The sequence below is a fragment of the Barbatula barbatula genome, assembly GCF_947034865.1.
Source record: "Barbatula barbatula genome assembly, chromosome: 9".
NCBI classification, from domain to species: domain Eukaryota; kingdom Metazoa; phylum Chordata; class Actinopteri; order Cypriniformes; family Nemacheilidae; genus Barbatula; species Barbatula barbatula.
The window spans coordinates 6,261,366-6,279,787 of NC_136772.1; the positions used below are offsets into that span (position 1 = coordinate 6,261,366).

The 18,422-nt window shown below is 37.3% G+C and overlaps 1 protein-coding gene across 1 annotated transcript in view; it reads right to left on the reverse strand.

Annotated features, from left to right (window-relative positions):
• lrp1bb (low density lipoprotein receptor-related protein 1Bb) overlaps positions 1-18,422 on the reverse strand; it is a gene marked incomplete at its 5' end in the record, with an annotated part of 226,997 nt that overhangs the window by 121,980 nt on the left and 86,595 nt on the right. Inside the window, 4 exons of the mRNA XM_079463519.1 lie at positions 1,315-1,477; positions 4,031-4,288; positions 7,661-7,789; positions 8,647-8,766. Coding sequence (XP_079319645.1) covers positions 1,315-1,477; positions 4,031-4,288; positions 7,661-7,789; positions 8,647-8,766 — 670 coding nt within the window. The remainder of the gene's footprint in view (positions 1-1,314; positions 1,478-4,030; positions 4,289-7,660; positions 7,790-8,646; positions 8,767-18,422) is intronic.

Sequence of the window (18,422 nt, forward strand, 5' to 3'; positions counted from 1 at the left end):
ACCTGGGACAGTCAAAGTAGGATTAGCTTCAAAGTTGTTCTAATCGAGACCAACTGAACGAGACAAAGCTGCCGATGTAAGTAATATTTATCAACAGTCTGAATTGACGTAAATGTACCGTATATATAGGAGGATAGCGTTAGCATATGATTAGTCAGTCACGGGCTAAATAGAACATTCATATCATTTTCGGGTGAACTATCCCTTTAAGGTCTGCAGTGTAAAGTGAATAAGACGACACTGTGTCTCTGAAGCCATATAATAATAATGCACATGTAAAACATGCTGCAAACATCTTTAAGCACAAATAAAATAAACTGTTGTGCCACTCTAAAATGCATTATTTCAACGTAAAAAACATTGCTACAAAACTGTTGTATTAAATTTTTTTAAACTGCGTAATTCATGATTCTACTTATGCCAAAAAAACAACACGCAAACAAAAGGATGACACCCGAGCCGGAAAATGTGATGGCCTGGGTTGTCCCTGCAGTCTTTAGACATACTGAACATTGGTGTTACAATTTAGCTTCACTGGGCACAAGGCGTCTCATTAAAAATCCTGGAACAGTTTGCTCTGCCTGTCCTTGCAAGCTCATGAATAAATGGGACTGAACCTCCACTGAATTCCTATTCTGAGCTCGCTGGGAATATTAGCACTGAGCTCCTTTATAGCAGCTAATAACTAGAACAATCATTTTGCCCTTCTCTTTTCAAGATGTCTGTTACTTGTTTCTCCCAAAACATTTCAACAGTACCCACATTAACGTGTGGGCTCCATGGCCACCTTGTTTTAACAGCGGCTTTGTGTTGTCAAAGAAAAACCCTGTCTGCAAGGGTGTTGTGGATCATTGGCTGATGGATAAATCATGGAATACTAATGACAACCCAGACCGGTTGTTGTAAAATAATCATGGGAAATGCTGGAAATATGAGAAAAGAAGATATAAAAGATATAAAGAAGATATAAAGTTTAAGGGTTAAAAGGACAGTTCACTCAAAAATAACAATTCATATTCTCATGGTGGCCAAGAACTGTTTGGTTACAAGAATTCTTCCAAATATCTTTCTCTGTGCTTATCAGAACAAATACATTTATACAGATTTGGAACACCTTGAGAGTAAATAATACATTATTTTCGTTTTTTGGTGAACTGTCCCTTTAAGGGTGTTCGAGTTGTGATGGTTATGTGAACCCTTTGCCAATTTCTAACACACATTCATAATAAAACATTTTATAGAGAGATTGGAAATCTGATTATAAAAGGTCAAAGATGAGATCTTCCTATGATATTTCCAGAATTTTAATCTCACCCCATCAGAGGATCCAAAGCGATTGCTGTAGGGTTCACCAGGTCCAGGTCTATCACTGTGACACAGGTGTCTCTATATTGGTTGCACACAAATATCCTGTCGTTCGCTCGATCCACGAAGTAAAAGCTTCCCGTGAGCCAGTCAAATGCTAACCGGTCGACATCTAGAGAAGATACAAACATGATTACATAAAACAAGCTCATTTTACATATACTGTAGGTCAAATATATCAGTTTTATATGTGTATTTTAAAGTATCAGACATCATTATGTCAGACATATTTACAGTGTATCACGTAACAAATGAAGCAGTTATCAAGCATATGTTCATTACTAGCCATTGTGAGCTCTTGCAATGAGGTGCTAATTAGTCATATTCATGATAAAAAAACATTGTCTATGAAAATCAGATTCTCAAGTACAAGAGCTAATTTTCACAAAGGCTTCAACAGATCGGTGAACAATCCACAAGTGTCAGACAGACTTAACAGGTGGGAACGTGAAAACATATTCTGGAGCTACATCATTTTTGAAAAAATACAAAATGGAGACACCTGATTCAAGAACTTAACACATTTAGTGTACAGAACGAAACAGAAAAGTAAAAGTAATTGTGCAACATGGTGGAAACTTATAAATAAATAAAAGATGGAAAAGTGCCTCCTAAAGTAAGTGATGTTAGCAAATATATCAGTTTTTACAAGAACTGGTAGATAATAAAGACCGGGTCCATTAGAGGCTCTTAATGCACAGCACTAGGTTTGAAATATGTTATAACTGAAATGCTTTGCTTTGCTTTATTCCAAAGTCATAAAGAAAACAGTTTTAGAGGCCATTATTTGAATCGATATATCAAAATGAGAACATGCACTTCTTCACTGATTCAAGTCTACAACTAAATAGCAAATAAATCATCTGCACTATGAGACTCATCAACCGTGTGGTTAAACTTCACCAACATGATCTTTAGATTTTGCAATGTATAAACCTTATTCATGGACGGTATAAGTACATCAATGGTGAACTTTGTTAGCATCTACAGTATAAAGTTTCACATAAATGAGCATCCTTAAAAACGCAAATGGTATTGTAAAATAATAATAAATTAAGAAAAGCTGAAACGCAAGGAGCAATGTACAGTAAATTCCTATTACACAAAGTACAGACCTTTCATAGTAAAAATGGGCAACATCATTGTTAGCATCACTGTTTTAAATTACATATGAAAAAGTATAATACAGCACCTGGGTCTGTCTGCTGTGAATCTCCTTTAATGGATGCAATGAGGCAAGCATGCGTTTATCTCCAGACATTCGAGCGTTTGTTGGCAAGGTAAGTGTCCACACACACTATACATTATTAATAGAGGTTCACTTTCGTGATTTAGAATGATTCTAACATTAAACAAACCCCGGTGCACAAAATTGCCTGTGTGAAAGGTGCCCAAGGGCTTCTGTACCATGACTTCACATTTGAAATGAATTAGCCACGCCCCACAGGATGTTGAATCCAGTACCTCAGAGATTACGAAAAAAGCGCCAAGCCGGTTCCCTCGACCAAAAGCCTATGCGTTTTTCCCATAGACTTTTGGAAGATCGCAAAAATTAAGCTCTGTGATTAACAAAGGTTTATGATTTTTACACGTTTTGTCTATTAAAATAATCTTTACAAATGTATCCCACATTTTGTTACTTTTGAAGCCGAAATACAATCGGCACAAGCAAAAAGCTAACACAATGCTATAAAACAGACAACACTTAAGGTCGCTCGATATTAACGTCACCACCACCAAGCCTCCGACAACTCTTTCAAACTTTATTAAAAATGTGTTACCTGCTAAGTACTTACTCCTCGAATGAATCTACGCTATAAAGAGATTTGTGCCCATGTTGCATACTTGGTGTGTTTTATGTCATAGAATAAAGCGTGAAAATATTTAGAGGTTTTGTTTACTGACGACCTTATTTCGGTCAATTAACCAAAAACCCATTCAAAAAACCCATACTCTTTTGGGCAATGGAACCGGAAGTCCTTAAATGCTAACTCGCTTCCGGGTTTTGTTTTCAAAGTAACTAATAACAAGACGCTAATACCTCTAATATTAACGTTGCCAATTACGTTTTAGAGACATACAGTATTTCTACACCTAATTATATTATTATATAAAAAGGTAATACAGTATGTCATAGGTATCCCCTTCAGCAGTTACATAATAAAATTAAAAATAAATTTCAGTTTAATTCTTTGTCCTTAAAGGAATAGTTCATCTTCAAAATTCTGTCATTATTCACTCAACATATTGTCATTTTAAACCAGTTTGATATTCTTCTACAAAACACAAAATAAGATATTTTGAAGAATGCTGGTACCCTAACACTGTTGGTCCACATTCACTTCTATTGTATGGACAAAATCCAAGTCAATGGGGACCAAAAGTTTTCTGTTACAAACATTTTTTAGAATATCTTCTTTTGTATTCTGCAGAAGAGAGATAGTCATAAAGGTTTGAAATGACAGGAGTGATAAATAACCACATGATTTTCATTTTAAATGTGAACTATTATTTTAAATATAAATGTAATTTAAATGCAGTTTAAATTCAGAGATTGAGTAATTCCTCTATTTATACATTTTTTCTTTGTTTCTAATCATCTTTCAGAATAAAAGAGATTGTTTTTTCTCAACAACCTCTTTTAAACGGGTAGCAGAAATCATACCGTGGAGATTCTGCACCGTCTTTACTTCCTGTTCCTTAGTGAAACCACTCGTTTTCCTCATCCTGGCGCACCGGAGTTGTCCTGTTGACCCTGAAGATGTGACCCAGCACACTGATTCCTCCTTATGGTTGAAATCCAAGCCATGAGTCCCATTTAAGTCCAGTTGTTTGAGGGTTTGCAAGCGGGATCCATTCAGGGCTGTGATTACAATACTATCCGGGCCTCCGATCAGTAAACCTGCAGGGTTTTCACCGGGCTCTGGAATAGAAGGACATGAAAATGGTGACAAGACAGCTTGAGGCCAAAAATTTCCCGGTCATTCCATGCTCTCACTAGAACAGGATAATATAGGCTTGCGCAGAGGGCATGGGTAATTGAGAAACATGTCTCATAGGAAAGAAACCCATTTTCAAAAAGCAGGAGTCAGCTACATATTTCTGTTCTTATTCAGTTTTCATTGTATTTTCAAAGTGATAGTAGATATTATATCCAAGTTTGGAAAGTTATCAAGATGATAAGGAGCATCCATCACTTACCGTTATGTCCGATATAGCAAGGGAATGATATATAACAGTTCGTCTACATAGTGTCTCATAAAAATTGTCGGGCTGTCAAACGATTAATCGCATCCGTAAAAAAAGTTTGTGTTTACATAATACATGTCTGTGTTCTACGCATATTTATTATGTATTTATAAAAACATACATGCATATACTTTACTTAAGAATTAATTATTAAAAATGGTTAATATGAATACACAAACACATGTAGATATTTCCTAAATAATTCAAAATAATATGTACAGTACACAGACAAACATTATGTAAACTTTTATTCCAGATGCGATTTATCGCAAATACTCATTTGACAGATATTCTGAATAATAAGTGATGCCTTAATGACGGTAAATCTAAGTAGCTTAAACTTCCATTTAAAATAATACCTACATTAAAGATTTGTAATATATTTGTCCAATATATTAAATAATAGCAATATTAAATGAATACATACCAGGCATGTGATCAACGTATGCCATCAAAAAAACATCTTCCTTTTTATTCTCATGAAGTTCATTTTAAGAGTTGAATTCAACGATCAAATGGCTATGTTATACTCCCCCATCAGATGGCTGGGTAGCGTCGATCCTCTTAAATTTATATGCATGAGCTTTTACATCTAATGGAAACCTCATAGCTACCCTTGTGCAACAACCTCTTTCTGCTAAATTAATATTAATGTGGGTGAGCACTGAGTTCAGTTAAGTTTATGGGTAATGATATTCAGTTTATTCCTCATAGGAAAGCAGTCACATTGATTAAAAGCAGGACGGATTCAGCATCCAGCAGCAAGGAGTGCAGCTGCCTGCGAGCTATTTCCCACCGTACAGTAGTGGCGTAATCCTCGTTCAATCTAAAACCTGCAAACTGGTTCCAGTGCAACGCACCCATATATTTACCAGGACGTGTGATATTATTAGGTCGCAAACTGCTTTGCACAAGGTTACCCTTGAGGGCATTCATATTTATACAGAGACACACTTTACATATGAGATTTGCGCTTAACATTGCTCATTCTTGCGGGAATGTGGTTACAACAGCAAAATGCGCCTACAAATGAAATTACGGCCCCTGTAAGCAGTGAAACTTACTGATGGGGGAAATAGCTTCAAAATGATGTAAAGGGTAGCCATGACAACAATTTCACACATACCTGCAAACGGAAGTGTATTTTACATTTGCATTTTTATGTAAAATATGTTATTTAAACCGCATTTTTTCATCTGTTGCTGCTCATGTTGCCCAATCTTCCCTCTCTGATGCATTTGGCTTCTTTCTCAGAATTGAAGATGTTAATCAGATATTTATACACAAACATGACACTTGAAGATGCTGTAAGTGATGTCAGCTAACTCATTTTGCTATCTTCAGTCACCCTGTCTTTCAAGCTCTGCTCCCTGAAGACTTCCTGCAAGCCAGCATGCAAAATGACTGCCACAGAGAAATGCATTATATTTGATTTATCACGACACCGATTTCAGAGATATCTTTCAAGAATATGTGTTTGTCGCTTCATTGTATGCATAAATGCACGACTAATATTGTTATTAAGAGTCTGTTTAATTCCCCGTAATATTCGAACAATACTCACGGTCATAGAAAAACTACTTATTGCACAGTTTGGAACCAAATCCAGCGTTTTATTAAACCGACTACAATTACCTGATTCAAAACCTTCTAATCTTTAAAAGGGATTAGAATCCGTTTAGAATAGAAGAGAATGTTTTCCCTACAAAATTATTACAAATTATTACTTATTACAAAGCTGCAGATTCAATGATAAACTTGATTGGATTTCTGGCTGGGGGGAAGACGCAGTTGCCATTAGGCAAGCAATCATTGACAGAGTCTGATAAAGACAGAGAATAGCTGTCCTTCAGGTCATGCACTTCATAAAATTCAGCCTCTACTTAATCCTCAATGTCTGGTTTATCTTCCACCAATAGCTCCATTATTTCTGTCCCATGGCACAGCAACGCTGATATCAGGACTTTGGAGAAATCTCCAATGCAAACCCTGACCGTCTCAATCTTGAGGTCCTCTTGAGAATGGAGGGCTTAGTCTCAATTTAATCATTTGTTTTTCTAAACAAACATCTTGTTTGGTGAGACAAACTTATCTGTGACCTTCCCAGAAATAAATGACCTCTTCTGAACTTCCAACACAATCTCATGGGAATTTGTAAGTGTTTCACGAGGTGGCTAATTCGTGATGAATTTGTTCGATCTCAATTGATCATGTTAATACCATTTCCTTTCCCAAATAACACATGTACATCTGGAAGATGTCTGCTTAAGATCTGTAGATCTGGATAACACCTGCTGTGTAAAAACATCTGATAAACATCTTTGAAAGAGCATCTGACATCTGAGAGCCGACGTCTCACAGACGTTTTCCAGATGAGGAAACATTAAAAGAAAATGTCTTGCAGATGTAGATGCAGACATATGTGTGCTGTCGTGGTTTTGTGCCAATGACGATGAGGTTTCATAGCAATCTCGTAAAAATAGCAATGAATTACCATGAGATCACGCTGGAATTTCCTGTGGTAAAAGTTTACATCCTCAGGTTCCAAATAAAAAAAGCTGTTACCTTCAATTGCAAAGCATTTAATACACCTGAGTCTTCCAAAATAAGCATGGCCACATTTAATAAAAAATATTTTTTCATTGTGATTTATATTTTTATAAAATGGCCTACACCATAAAATGAGAGTTCAGTCATATGTTCTGAATTCTCATAAGCCGTAACCTAGCATAGCATGTAACACGTGTGCCGTACGTTCATTTCACATCAAACACACAACCGGTTCATTCATCAAACTTACAGCTAAGTAGCATTTCATAATTCTCGACCATACATTACAACAGGCAATTTATTCCAAGGTCAGAAAATTAACATCTCCACAGGCTGCTTACAGCAAAGCTGCAAGTTCATTTCATTCACATCACACTGACTAATAAAATCCTCCTTGTCTCAACCCAGGGCATTCTGTGAAAGAACAATATCAAGACGTGACTCCATTTCAGGCGGCTTATGCAGATCTCCGGTCATTAATTTATCATGCTCTTACCGTGTTTGGCTATGCAGGAGCGTCTGTTCGGCTGCAGGCTGTACCCATCTGTACAACTGCACCGATATGACCCATAGGTGTTCATGCAGGTCTGGCTGCACGTCCCGTACATGGCGCATTCATCATGATCTGTACACAGAGGAAGAGTCCTTTATGACAAATTAGGTGTGCTCAAACGTGACCTAAATACATAAAATCCGTTTAATGTGGTCTCTCCCCGTGCCACCTTGTATCTCTAGGCTGGCCTTGTCCTGGAGCAGTATCCAGAGCTTTGCCTGTTTAGACCGCAGCTCGGTGTAATGTTCCAGTGGTGATTTGCTGATTAGTCCTGCTTGACTTACAAGAAGTCTGAAGTCAATTCTGCGGAAATGGCTCTTCACTGCTCTTCAATGTAAAAAGGGAGATATACTCCACATTGGAAACCAACCGTTCTTAAAAATTATATTATGCTATTATGCCTATAAGACAATTTTGTAATCCTGGATTTGGAGATCCCATTTGGAGATTTGGCGCTAGAAGATGCTGGACATGAACTGCATGCTGTAAGTCAAACTAAGTCAAATATGTATGTTCTTTGCGGAGGTTTACTGGAAGCTAAGTTTGGCCGCATAACGGTTGTGTATGCTGTTGCTGCTGAAACATATAAATAGTCTAAAAAAAGTTTTAGTCCTCTTCAACTTTCCATTGACTTGCTAGATCTAAAATTTTCAATCGGCCCAGCTAAAATGACAGGGCACATTGTTGACAGCTACCGTCTTTAAGATTCAAGTAGGGCACTTGCACAGATGCTCTTAATGGCTCAAAGTACTGATGAGCATCTTACGGAAAAGTGATTTATCTACTTACAAATGCAAATCAAAACTTTTTCACTGAAAAACTGTTACATAAGATACCCGGTCTAAAATAAAGCACTAGAAAGACCTGACTATCTGAACTCAATCATTCATCTGAGCTTTTGGTGACTGGTGCAACCCTGTGGCGCCTACCTCTGCAGCTCCGGCCGTCCTCCCCCACCTCGAATCCATCTGCACAAAAGCAGAAGGTGCCGTTTCTGGTCATGATGCACCCGTAGCGGCAGTGCAGCTCGTGACAGGCTGACAGGAGCTCTGTGGGAGGAGAGAGACAGAAAGAGTTGGAGAAGTAGAGGAAAAACATGTAAATTGCTTTTTGATTTCACCCCTCTAAAAGCTCTTCCTTGCCATCAGTACGAGGGTGTGCCGGTGCGCGCTGACAGCTGCGAGCCAGAGGCGGGGATCAATAGCACTCCGTGCGGGTGGAATCAGAGAGGTGCTCCACGCAGGGAAAAAGCGATGAAATGAGAAGAAATACCTAACAATTTTGTTGGAAACTCTGCCAGAAAAGAAAAAAGGTTTGGGGCAGTGACCGGTGAAAGCTTTTAGTAACTCTTATCTTCTGTGCTCGAAATTCAATCGACCTGCCACAAAAGAGTTGTGCGCAAGTAGCTTTTAGGTTTTTGATTAATGAATCTCATGGTGGACTTTCTTTGAATATCAAATTGTTCATATTCATACATGTCAGCGAGATTATTTGTTGGTCAGGCATCCCTGATGATCGAGAGAAGCAGATTTGGGGTGTTCAACAGATTCAACAGATTCAGGACTGGAATGGCCACAATAAAATAGCTGATTCAATGAAAATTTGGAATGTTCTCTTATTTTTTCCACAGCTGTATATAGGAATGTTCAAAGAATTCGATAAAGGCGTGTAAAGCATTGACTAGGCATTACAAAGAGTCAATTTTCTCATTAAGGCTGTAACTAGTCCACAGCAGTACACTTTGCAATCGAGCTGCAATCCGTGTCACAATCTACTTGTGTGCTACCTTCAAATAAAATAAAATTGTAATGCATCTTGGGCCGTAAGCTACGAAAGCACATTAAGCACATAACCACACAACTTTTAAAAACATATCTCGAGACTCCTGTGCTCTGTTCCGTTTCTTTGCACTCCGTCTGGCTGTTTTATTTTTAATTGCAAGAATTCATCTTGTGTTTGTGCATTCATGCAGCTGGCAGATGCTTTTGATCCAAAGAGTATCCCAAGTCATTTACATTGCATTCAAGGTTGGTATGAAGTGTGTCACTCACATCCTTGCCATTGCTGGTGCCATTCTCTTCAAGCCGTATGCACTACTAAATCATGTAGAAAACTTAAAAAAAAAGCTGCGTGCATTAAACAACTTTAAAAAAACTTGCATGGTCAATGCACTTTTACTGTCTTATCGAAAATAATCTATTTATTTACTGAAAATCTTTAAACATAATGGATTCAGTTGAATAAAGCCCAGCGTCTTTATAACAGTGTTCTGTGGATCAAGCATCACAAAAGAGAAGACAAAAAGCCCAAACTCTACAGTAAAAAAACTGTTCTTTATAAAACAGGAAACTACTCAAGCACAAAAGCTTTTTAAACTATTCAAAAAACATAATTTAATGCTTTATAATATCAGTATCAAATTGATTCTGATATTAGATACAATGCACACTGCCATGTAAACCGCATAAACACGCATTTCGTGTGTGCAATATCTGACAAAATGAACATAACGTGACAATTTTCTACTAAGTCAACCCTTAAATTCACTTTTGAGTTCTTTTTTGTCTCTCTTCCTCACCGCACTGCCTGTCATTCTCTCCGTAAAGTCTCAGTGGAATACTATTGCAACAACCTGAAATTATTTTCATGCAGTACAGACAACAAAGGCCGAATCAGCACGTCTCTGAAGGGCCCTGTCTGCCTGTCACATATTAAATCATGTGGCAGTTCCTGAGAAAAGCATGAGACACGACCAGCTATTGTTCACTGCTATTTTCTGACGTTTGTGGGCGTGTTTGACTGTGCAATTACAATTAGTACAAAGACTGCCAATTTCCAGCTTCAAAACTCTGTAAGACACTATGCGAATCTGAAATGATGAGCTCTCAAGATGAAGAGTTTTCCTTCAACTATTTATAAGACATGCAGTTACTAAACATTAATTATAGTCGAGTGAATGTATGCAAATCTGTTGCTTGATTCGTAACATATTGTGTCGGATTACAATGATTAACTGATGACTAATTCAACAAATCAAGACGTATACTTCATGTTAATGTTGTTATATACTATGTTGTTATAATATATTGCTTCCAATGTTTCCTCATGTGTAAGTCGCTTTGGATAAAAGCGTCTGCTAAATGACTAAATGTAAATGTAAATACTTTGCATGTATAATGTTATGGAAAAAAAAACTCAATAACAATTTGAAAAATCTTAAATAAATCAATGCTTTCAATTTATTTTAACTGTGTGTACCAATGGTAAGACAATCTGTTACAGGAATGTACTGTGCATGTAATGTTATTTTTGTAATACTATTCAGATGACAATTGTTATTATTTACGCTAATTATATAAACATGTTAAAATTGACAGACCTAACTGAGATACATGTGTTGCAATACAAACGTAGTTTAAAGACAGATGTTTTATTGTTTTGAAAGGTGATTGTTGCCACGCTCAAGCAGGTATGAGGGATTTGTGGGAATCAACTGAAGTTCATTTTTCTTTGTCTTGGCTGCAATGCAAGTGACACAGTTAGATGAACCTGCTTTTGTCATTGCAAATGCAAAACAGCTGTGTCGGCTGAAAAGCATCAATGGATAATGCTTAGGGCGTATCTTAAGGTTAAAAATAATTCCCGTAAAGAAATGGTGAACAGAACTAACTAGTCATTTTACCAATACTACCAAGTAAAGCCAAACGCAACTGCACATGCTTTAGAACCTGCAGCCATGGCGTAGCTTTGTAGGTCAAATCCCGGAAATTAGCATTTTAGCACTTCAGATTCCCTCGTCAAAGTCAAAAGTTTTTTTTAACGCCCTAAATGAGGTCACATGCTCAAGACATTTCTACAAAAAACACACCAGTAATAATATAAGGTCAACGCTTTTTAAAGTGTTTCCGTGTATTGAAAAGGGATGTTGCATGGCACTACCGAGACAATGAGCATCATCACACAATATCAACAAATATCAACAAATAATTCAAAATAGACACATTCCCCAAAAATTGGGAACATGTTTTAAATAAAGTTTAAAAAAGTGGGAAGCTTGTTGATGTTGACTGACTGTGTTCTAGTTTATATTTTCATATCGAACCTGTAAGGTTTTAATTTAGGCTGCATTCATAATCCAAAAGCCTATGGAAACAAATCTTATTTGCTTTTAGCCGGCGAGCCTGTACGATGCTACCTTCTGTGTTGACATACAAAAATACGTCATCACTGCCGCTCTATTATGAGCCAAAGCTGGAATGCTTGAATAACAAACAACAGTATTTTCATAAAATGTCATTACACCAGACAGCCATCACAGAAACAGTTGTCCTGACAAATAACACCTGACTTCCCAACATCCTCAATATATGTGGCAGGATTAAATACTTGAGGGGGCATTTGAGACTTCATAGGGGGCACACATTTGTCACTTTACTACAATAAATGTCACACTGCTCCAACGCGCGGTTGTATTCTAAAAGATGTTCAAAATTTATATTGACACTTTCCCTTAAAAAAGAAAAGCATACAACAAATGATCTAAACACAAAGAGGAGATAAAAGATTATTTATGTCAATATCTATTTTGCAATCAGTTCTTACAACACGTTGGCGATGTGTCTTTGGAGGAGATCTTTTGGGAAGAGAGTATTAGCCATAAAACTACCCCTAACCCTATTTTAATCCTAAAAATATATACATTCACACCTGAGTGTCTATACGTTCTTTACCTTTTGATTGGATGCATGCTGCTTTGTGAAGACAACAAGCCAAAACAAAGAAATGAGAAGGCAGGACGACAGGACTAATCCTTATGTCTGCTTTCAGACACCAGCGCTCACTCATGACCTGACACAGAGCCAGACAGAGAAATACAATCTCAACAATCTGTCTGCTGGTAATGTGGAAAATGTTATGGGTTGCTAGGAGGAGTTGTCACATGTGTAGAAAAGACAAAAACATAGGTGAACACTAACCTGAACTGCTTTGTAACAGGTTACTTTACTTTCTCAGACATGTTAAAAGTCCAGTGCATGGAATTTAGCAGCATCTAGTGGTGAGGTAGTGAACTGCAACCAACGGCTCACTCCACCACTCTCCCCTTCTTTTCGAAGCACTACAGTGGCTGGCACAGGACTAAGATGTCTTCAAGCTTTTGTTTCTTGCCTAAGGAGATAACGTATTTACGAAATGCTCCTTAGAGCAGTGGCAACTGTCGAAACTACGCAACCCGCGGCGTATGTAGATAGAAATAGATCATTCTAAGGTAATAAAAACATAACGCTTCATTATGTAAGGTCTTTATACATCTCTGAAGACTCTATATACCTGACCATGTGATTAAAACCAACCAATCAGATCACAAAATCACATTTTACTCCCACTGTAATTGACAATTACAATTGGCAGACTCCTCGATATACAAATGTCAAATCTTTCATCATCACCTGTAAATTTAGTAACGATTCTTCTGGGAAGGATATTGTAAAACAAAAATATATATTTTTTAATGTGCTTCAATGAATAAATGTTTATACATTACGGTTTGACAAATGTTGTCATTTTCAAGTTAGCATCAACTAAAAGGTTCTCAAAATGTGGAGTGTATTTTATTATACCAAGGCATTTTATTAAAAGGTCTAAACACTGATGACAAAGCATCATGGGGTCTGCCTCTCCTCCCATCACAGTCACCTCAGCCCACATCAAACACGCCACATGAGTCTGATAACGGACCGCTGCAGGCAGAGCGTGACGCAGCTCACTTGATGCTCATTGTATCCTGTCATAAATCCAGCTTCACGTCTCCTCCTGTGCATCACAAAGTGTCCTTGAGGCGAGGTACACTATGGTTGATTCAACGGCTCTGCTCCGCCAGATCAGTTTCCTCACTGGACCCTTCCTGTTGAAGACTATACTGTGGCATCTTTTGAAGACAAACATTTCATGGAGCAGCTCAGCTGATGTAAAGCACCGCTGTGGCAATGCTGCAGTCCGCAAATTTAAACGCTGCCAGTAAATATAGTCTCTCTATATGGTAGCTCAAAAGTTGATATTGTATTAATACTTTGATAGATGGTTCTTCATACTGTTTGAGTGAAGTCGGATGATACACAGATGGTCTAGAGTCTGGACACTTTAACTGAATATACACCCACACAAACATGAGAACAGATAAACCAGCCGAAGTTTGTATTTCACTTTCCCATATGGACTAATTACAGGCCAGCTCTAGAGACCTTCATGGCCCTTGTTTCTCCAAGGCCTGACTTAATCCAATCACCCGCCTGCTTCCAGAGCCCCTAATTAATGTGGGACTGAATTAAGATGCTGATCTTAGCACAAGCCATGGTCATCCGAGTCGTGTTTAATAAGCATGCCATACTGTAGTCGAGGTCTGCGTCCCCTCGAAGGAGCCGATTTAATTTGTGAGCATTGTTACAAATTAAAGTTCATATATATCAAAGTTCGTGCACTTTTGTTGCTGAAGTAAATGGCACGTATATCAAAATCATTTTATGAGAAGTGCACATATCATTTTTATAATTACGATACTGGAAATGTTGTAGTATAGGCACACAGAGACATTTGAAATGTGTGGTTTGGTTTACAAACGCAAATCATTCCAGAAGGCAAGTCAAAAACGTAAGCAACGGTCCCCTTTAAAATAAATCCTTTGGTATAAACTCTTAATATTTTATGCAACAAAAGCAGATGGCAACCAGAGCATAGTAAAACAAGTTTGGATGAGGTGAGAATTTATTTTTGGGGGTGAACAATAACTTGAGCAATGACAAGCCAAAGTGCAGGAAGTATTATAGAGCATCACTGTACATAATTTAAGTCTTATAACATTTTGAAATATCTCCTGCACAGAAAAAGAACCCTGCAGTTACATTTAATATAACCAAATTTAAATATGCCATTATAAATATAAATTACAATAGGTAATAATTTGACAGAAGATTCAGGCAAAATGGTATAAACAGAGAAGAACATTAAATATTGATAATGAGAAATTCACTTTTGAAACTTACAAAGGTCAGTGGAAAGTGCTAGAGGAAACCAAACTATAAACCAGTCAAACTCCATTTTAACTCATTAGCTAGTGAATTCAACAGTGTGAGCATTTGAACAAGCCTGTGTGCATCTGTTCAAGAAACATTGGATACCAAATATTTCATGGCATCTAACATATACCAATGTTGGTCTAACAGTGAAATGAAATGCATACTAGCTACTTATAATTACAAAAGATTGCGAAAACCTCACTGAGATTATAATCTCAGTATCAGAAGGCCATGGACAACACACAGTACATTTATTGACTGTCTAAAGCACAAAACAGAAATGCTTTAGGGGAGATCAGAATGCCTGACCGCTATAGAAAAAGTCACTTTACATGTCAATTATACGGAGTCCTCTATCTGCTTTCTAACTGGTTGTTACCTGCTTTGTATGAAGACACTGTATTGCTTTTCAGTTAAACTCTGCAAACATCAATATTCAAAAATAATGAACTTCATTCATCACAAAATTGATCTTCTAGATCAGTGGTTGCCAATGATTACAAAATTAGGAACGTTTTGAGGTCAAAAACAGATGAAAAAATGTGTTCCACTAATAATATTGTGGAGAGGGGGGCGGGACGAGAGCCATGAGGGAACGGCGCGAGGCCGGTGAGGCGAGCCTCTCACGAAGAAGCTCCAGAAGCATAAGAGAGGAGCGGCAAAAAGGAAGGGCGAGAGAGGACCATATCTTCTTTTGTGTTCTGCAGAAAATATCACACAGGATTTAATTGACAAGAACCACCATATGAGTATTTGAATTTTTGGCTGAACTATCACTTTGTATTTGAAATGTATATATTTACACGGGGGAAAACAAAATGTTTGTGGGAGGGTGGGGTTCAGGAAAAAAGGCTGGGAACCATTGAAAAAAGACAAACTAACAATAACTACAGTACAATGCATTATAAATAAAACATTATGGGATATTATGTGCAAGCGCACATAAAACTCTAAAGGGCTTCTCTTTACCACCCTTTACCAACTGCAACGCAAGCCAGCAAATTCAACGACCATCAACGGCCAACTTCTACTCCTCCAGTTAATCCTATTAGTAAAAATAATCATACTTTAGGAAAAGACACACTGACCAAAGCAACCTGGATTAAAAGGCTTTGAATTGCTTTAGGAAGGCATTCAGTGGTAATCCTGTGTCTCTATATGCGCTCAAATGAGTCAAAAACTAAACCTCGAGTGCTTGACTTTGACCCTGCTTGACAACCTGGGAAGCTTTTTCCAAAGGCAAGCACAGCGAAGAACATTGAGCCCTACCCCTTCATTACCCTATTTAAATGAGCTGCTTGACTCACACATTTCTGCTAACCGGAGGTGTCCAACCCGCTGAGACTTAACTGTGTGAACCATCTTCAAGTAACAGTTGCAGCAGCCAGATGCGGCATCATTGAACATAATCATTTGCTTAAGAAAATGACCAACAGCTAGTGAGTACTGCATATGACTACACACAGTACATTCAATAAATATGCTAATAGCTCGTGTGTAGGTAAATGCAACTCCACTTTGCTTCAAACAGAAGAGATCACTGGAAATGGCTTGCACTGTATTTGCGGAGATTCATATTTGTTCTATGGTTAACGTTGCTGCCCTGGCCCTCCAGGATATTGTTTGTTTGTTTGTTTGCATGTTGGAAATTAAAAGTTAATCAAGTGAAATAATTGAATGCTGTTGAGAGGCAAAGCGAGGGAGGGAAGGTACATCTGCGACACAGGTTTTCATTACTTTGCAAAAGCAACATTATCTATTAACAATGTCATCTTCTCCAAATATCTATTTGAATTCCTGTTCCACTTATAAGCAATTAATGGCCGTAGATGCGTACATTTATTCATTCACTTTCAAACAGGTCTGGTCTGGTAACAGAATTAACAGATGTAAAGTTGTCTTTGAGGCCATATATCAACAAATATGACTATAAGCGGAATAAACACAGAACATGTTTCTAAATAATAGCAAATAAACTAGACATGCCAGCCTTTAGTAGTTAATAAAGCTTTGCTTGAAAGTCTACAAAACCTTTAAAGGGGTGGTTTACCTTAAAAGTTACTCAAAACTGTATGACTTTCCGCTGCAGAACACAAAATAAGATATTTTGAAGAACATTGGTAACAAAACAACAATGGACCCAATTGGCATTCACTGTATGGACACAAAACAGTGACATTTCTAACAATATCTTCTTTTGTGTTCCACAGAAGAGTCGTATCGCTGCTGTCCTTCTGAAACCTTGTATCTCCGTATTTAGTGATTTTATTTTTGCCACACATCGTTATTATTAGTCAACCTTTATGTTGGGGTTTGCAACCAATAAAAAGTATGAAAAAGTTTTTTCCAACTTTGAAAACACAGTATTTAATCATTTAGAAAGTAGGCTAAAGTGCTTTTATTCGCGAACTTGGACATACAAGGTTTCAAAAGGGCAACGACGATATACAGGTTTGTATGTAACTGCATGTAATGGGAATTACTTTTGAATCACAAAGTGCTAATAATTCTTATTGAATTTGAGCAATGAAACTATATTTTGATGTTCCAATATTATAGTTATTTCAAACCTTACATTAGGTCATTCACAAGCCATAACATAACGAAAATAACACCATAGACATAGTTTTAATAATCCATCTTCAGTAGCAAGCCTGCTGTTTACACAAAACAACAATAAAATATAAAACAGCTAATATACTGAAGAGATCTTGTACTGCCAGTTGGTCATGATCAGAAAATAATTCCTGACAGGGTGATCAAGACCCTGATGCCAGGTCAAGGGGTCTAATGTTTTCCCGAAGGTGTTTATTTGTCCAATTACGACCAGCAGACTGACTTAATACACCAGCTACTTAAAATATAAATCAATAAATGGACATGAAATATTGATTTGAGACCACCAAGTTAAAAGGCAAGAAACAAACAGATTGCAGGTTGCAAGAATGGTCATAGCAGTCATTAAATAAAAAAATGTGTGGTCATGATTGACCAATTAAAATAAAATACGTCGTATAATAGGTATAATGAATAAAATATATTAAGTATATTACTTCCACGGCCGCTATAAATGACTCTCTATGTCTATAATTTGGTGGCAACTATGAATATTACAGCTAATAAAATTAACAATAACTATGATTTAATGTTAAACGACATGCAGACTTTAATGTATTGGGCCGTTTTGTAAACAGACAATAATGTTTTAATGCTTATAATTAAACCTTAATGCACATGACCATTCACGAAACTTTGACCAAGCCCTTTGTGCACGGTCTCTAACAGCTCGTGAAGAACCTCAGACAATTCCATCAACGAGTCTTTCTACAGTCCCTAATTCAAATGTGGCCTCTTTTCTTTTCCACCTGTCAGGACTCAGCGCTGGCTGAGCAAAGCGAGATTTTGCACAATGAAAGAAAGGCAGCCAGGTGGTTGAAAAGGGAAAAAATGTTTTTTTTTCATGCCATCTCTGAAAATCTCCTTTCCGCTGAAGGACAATCGTTAAAATAAAGCTTTGCTGAAGTCTATGAAGGTGAAATAGAAAGCCATCTCAGTCTTCCATATGGGCACAGTTTTCCGTAAGGCTCTCTTGGGATTCATTATGTTTATTCATTATGAGGGGCGGAGGGAAAGTT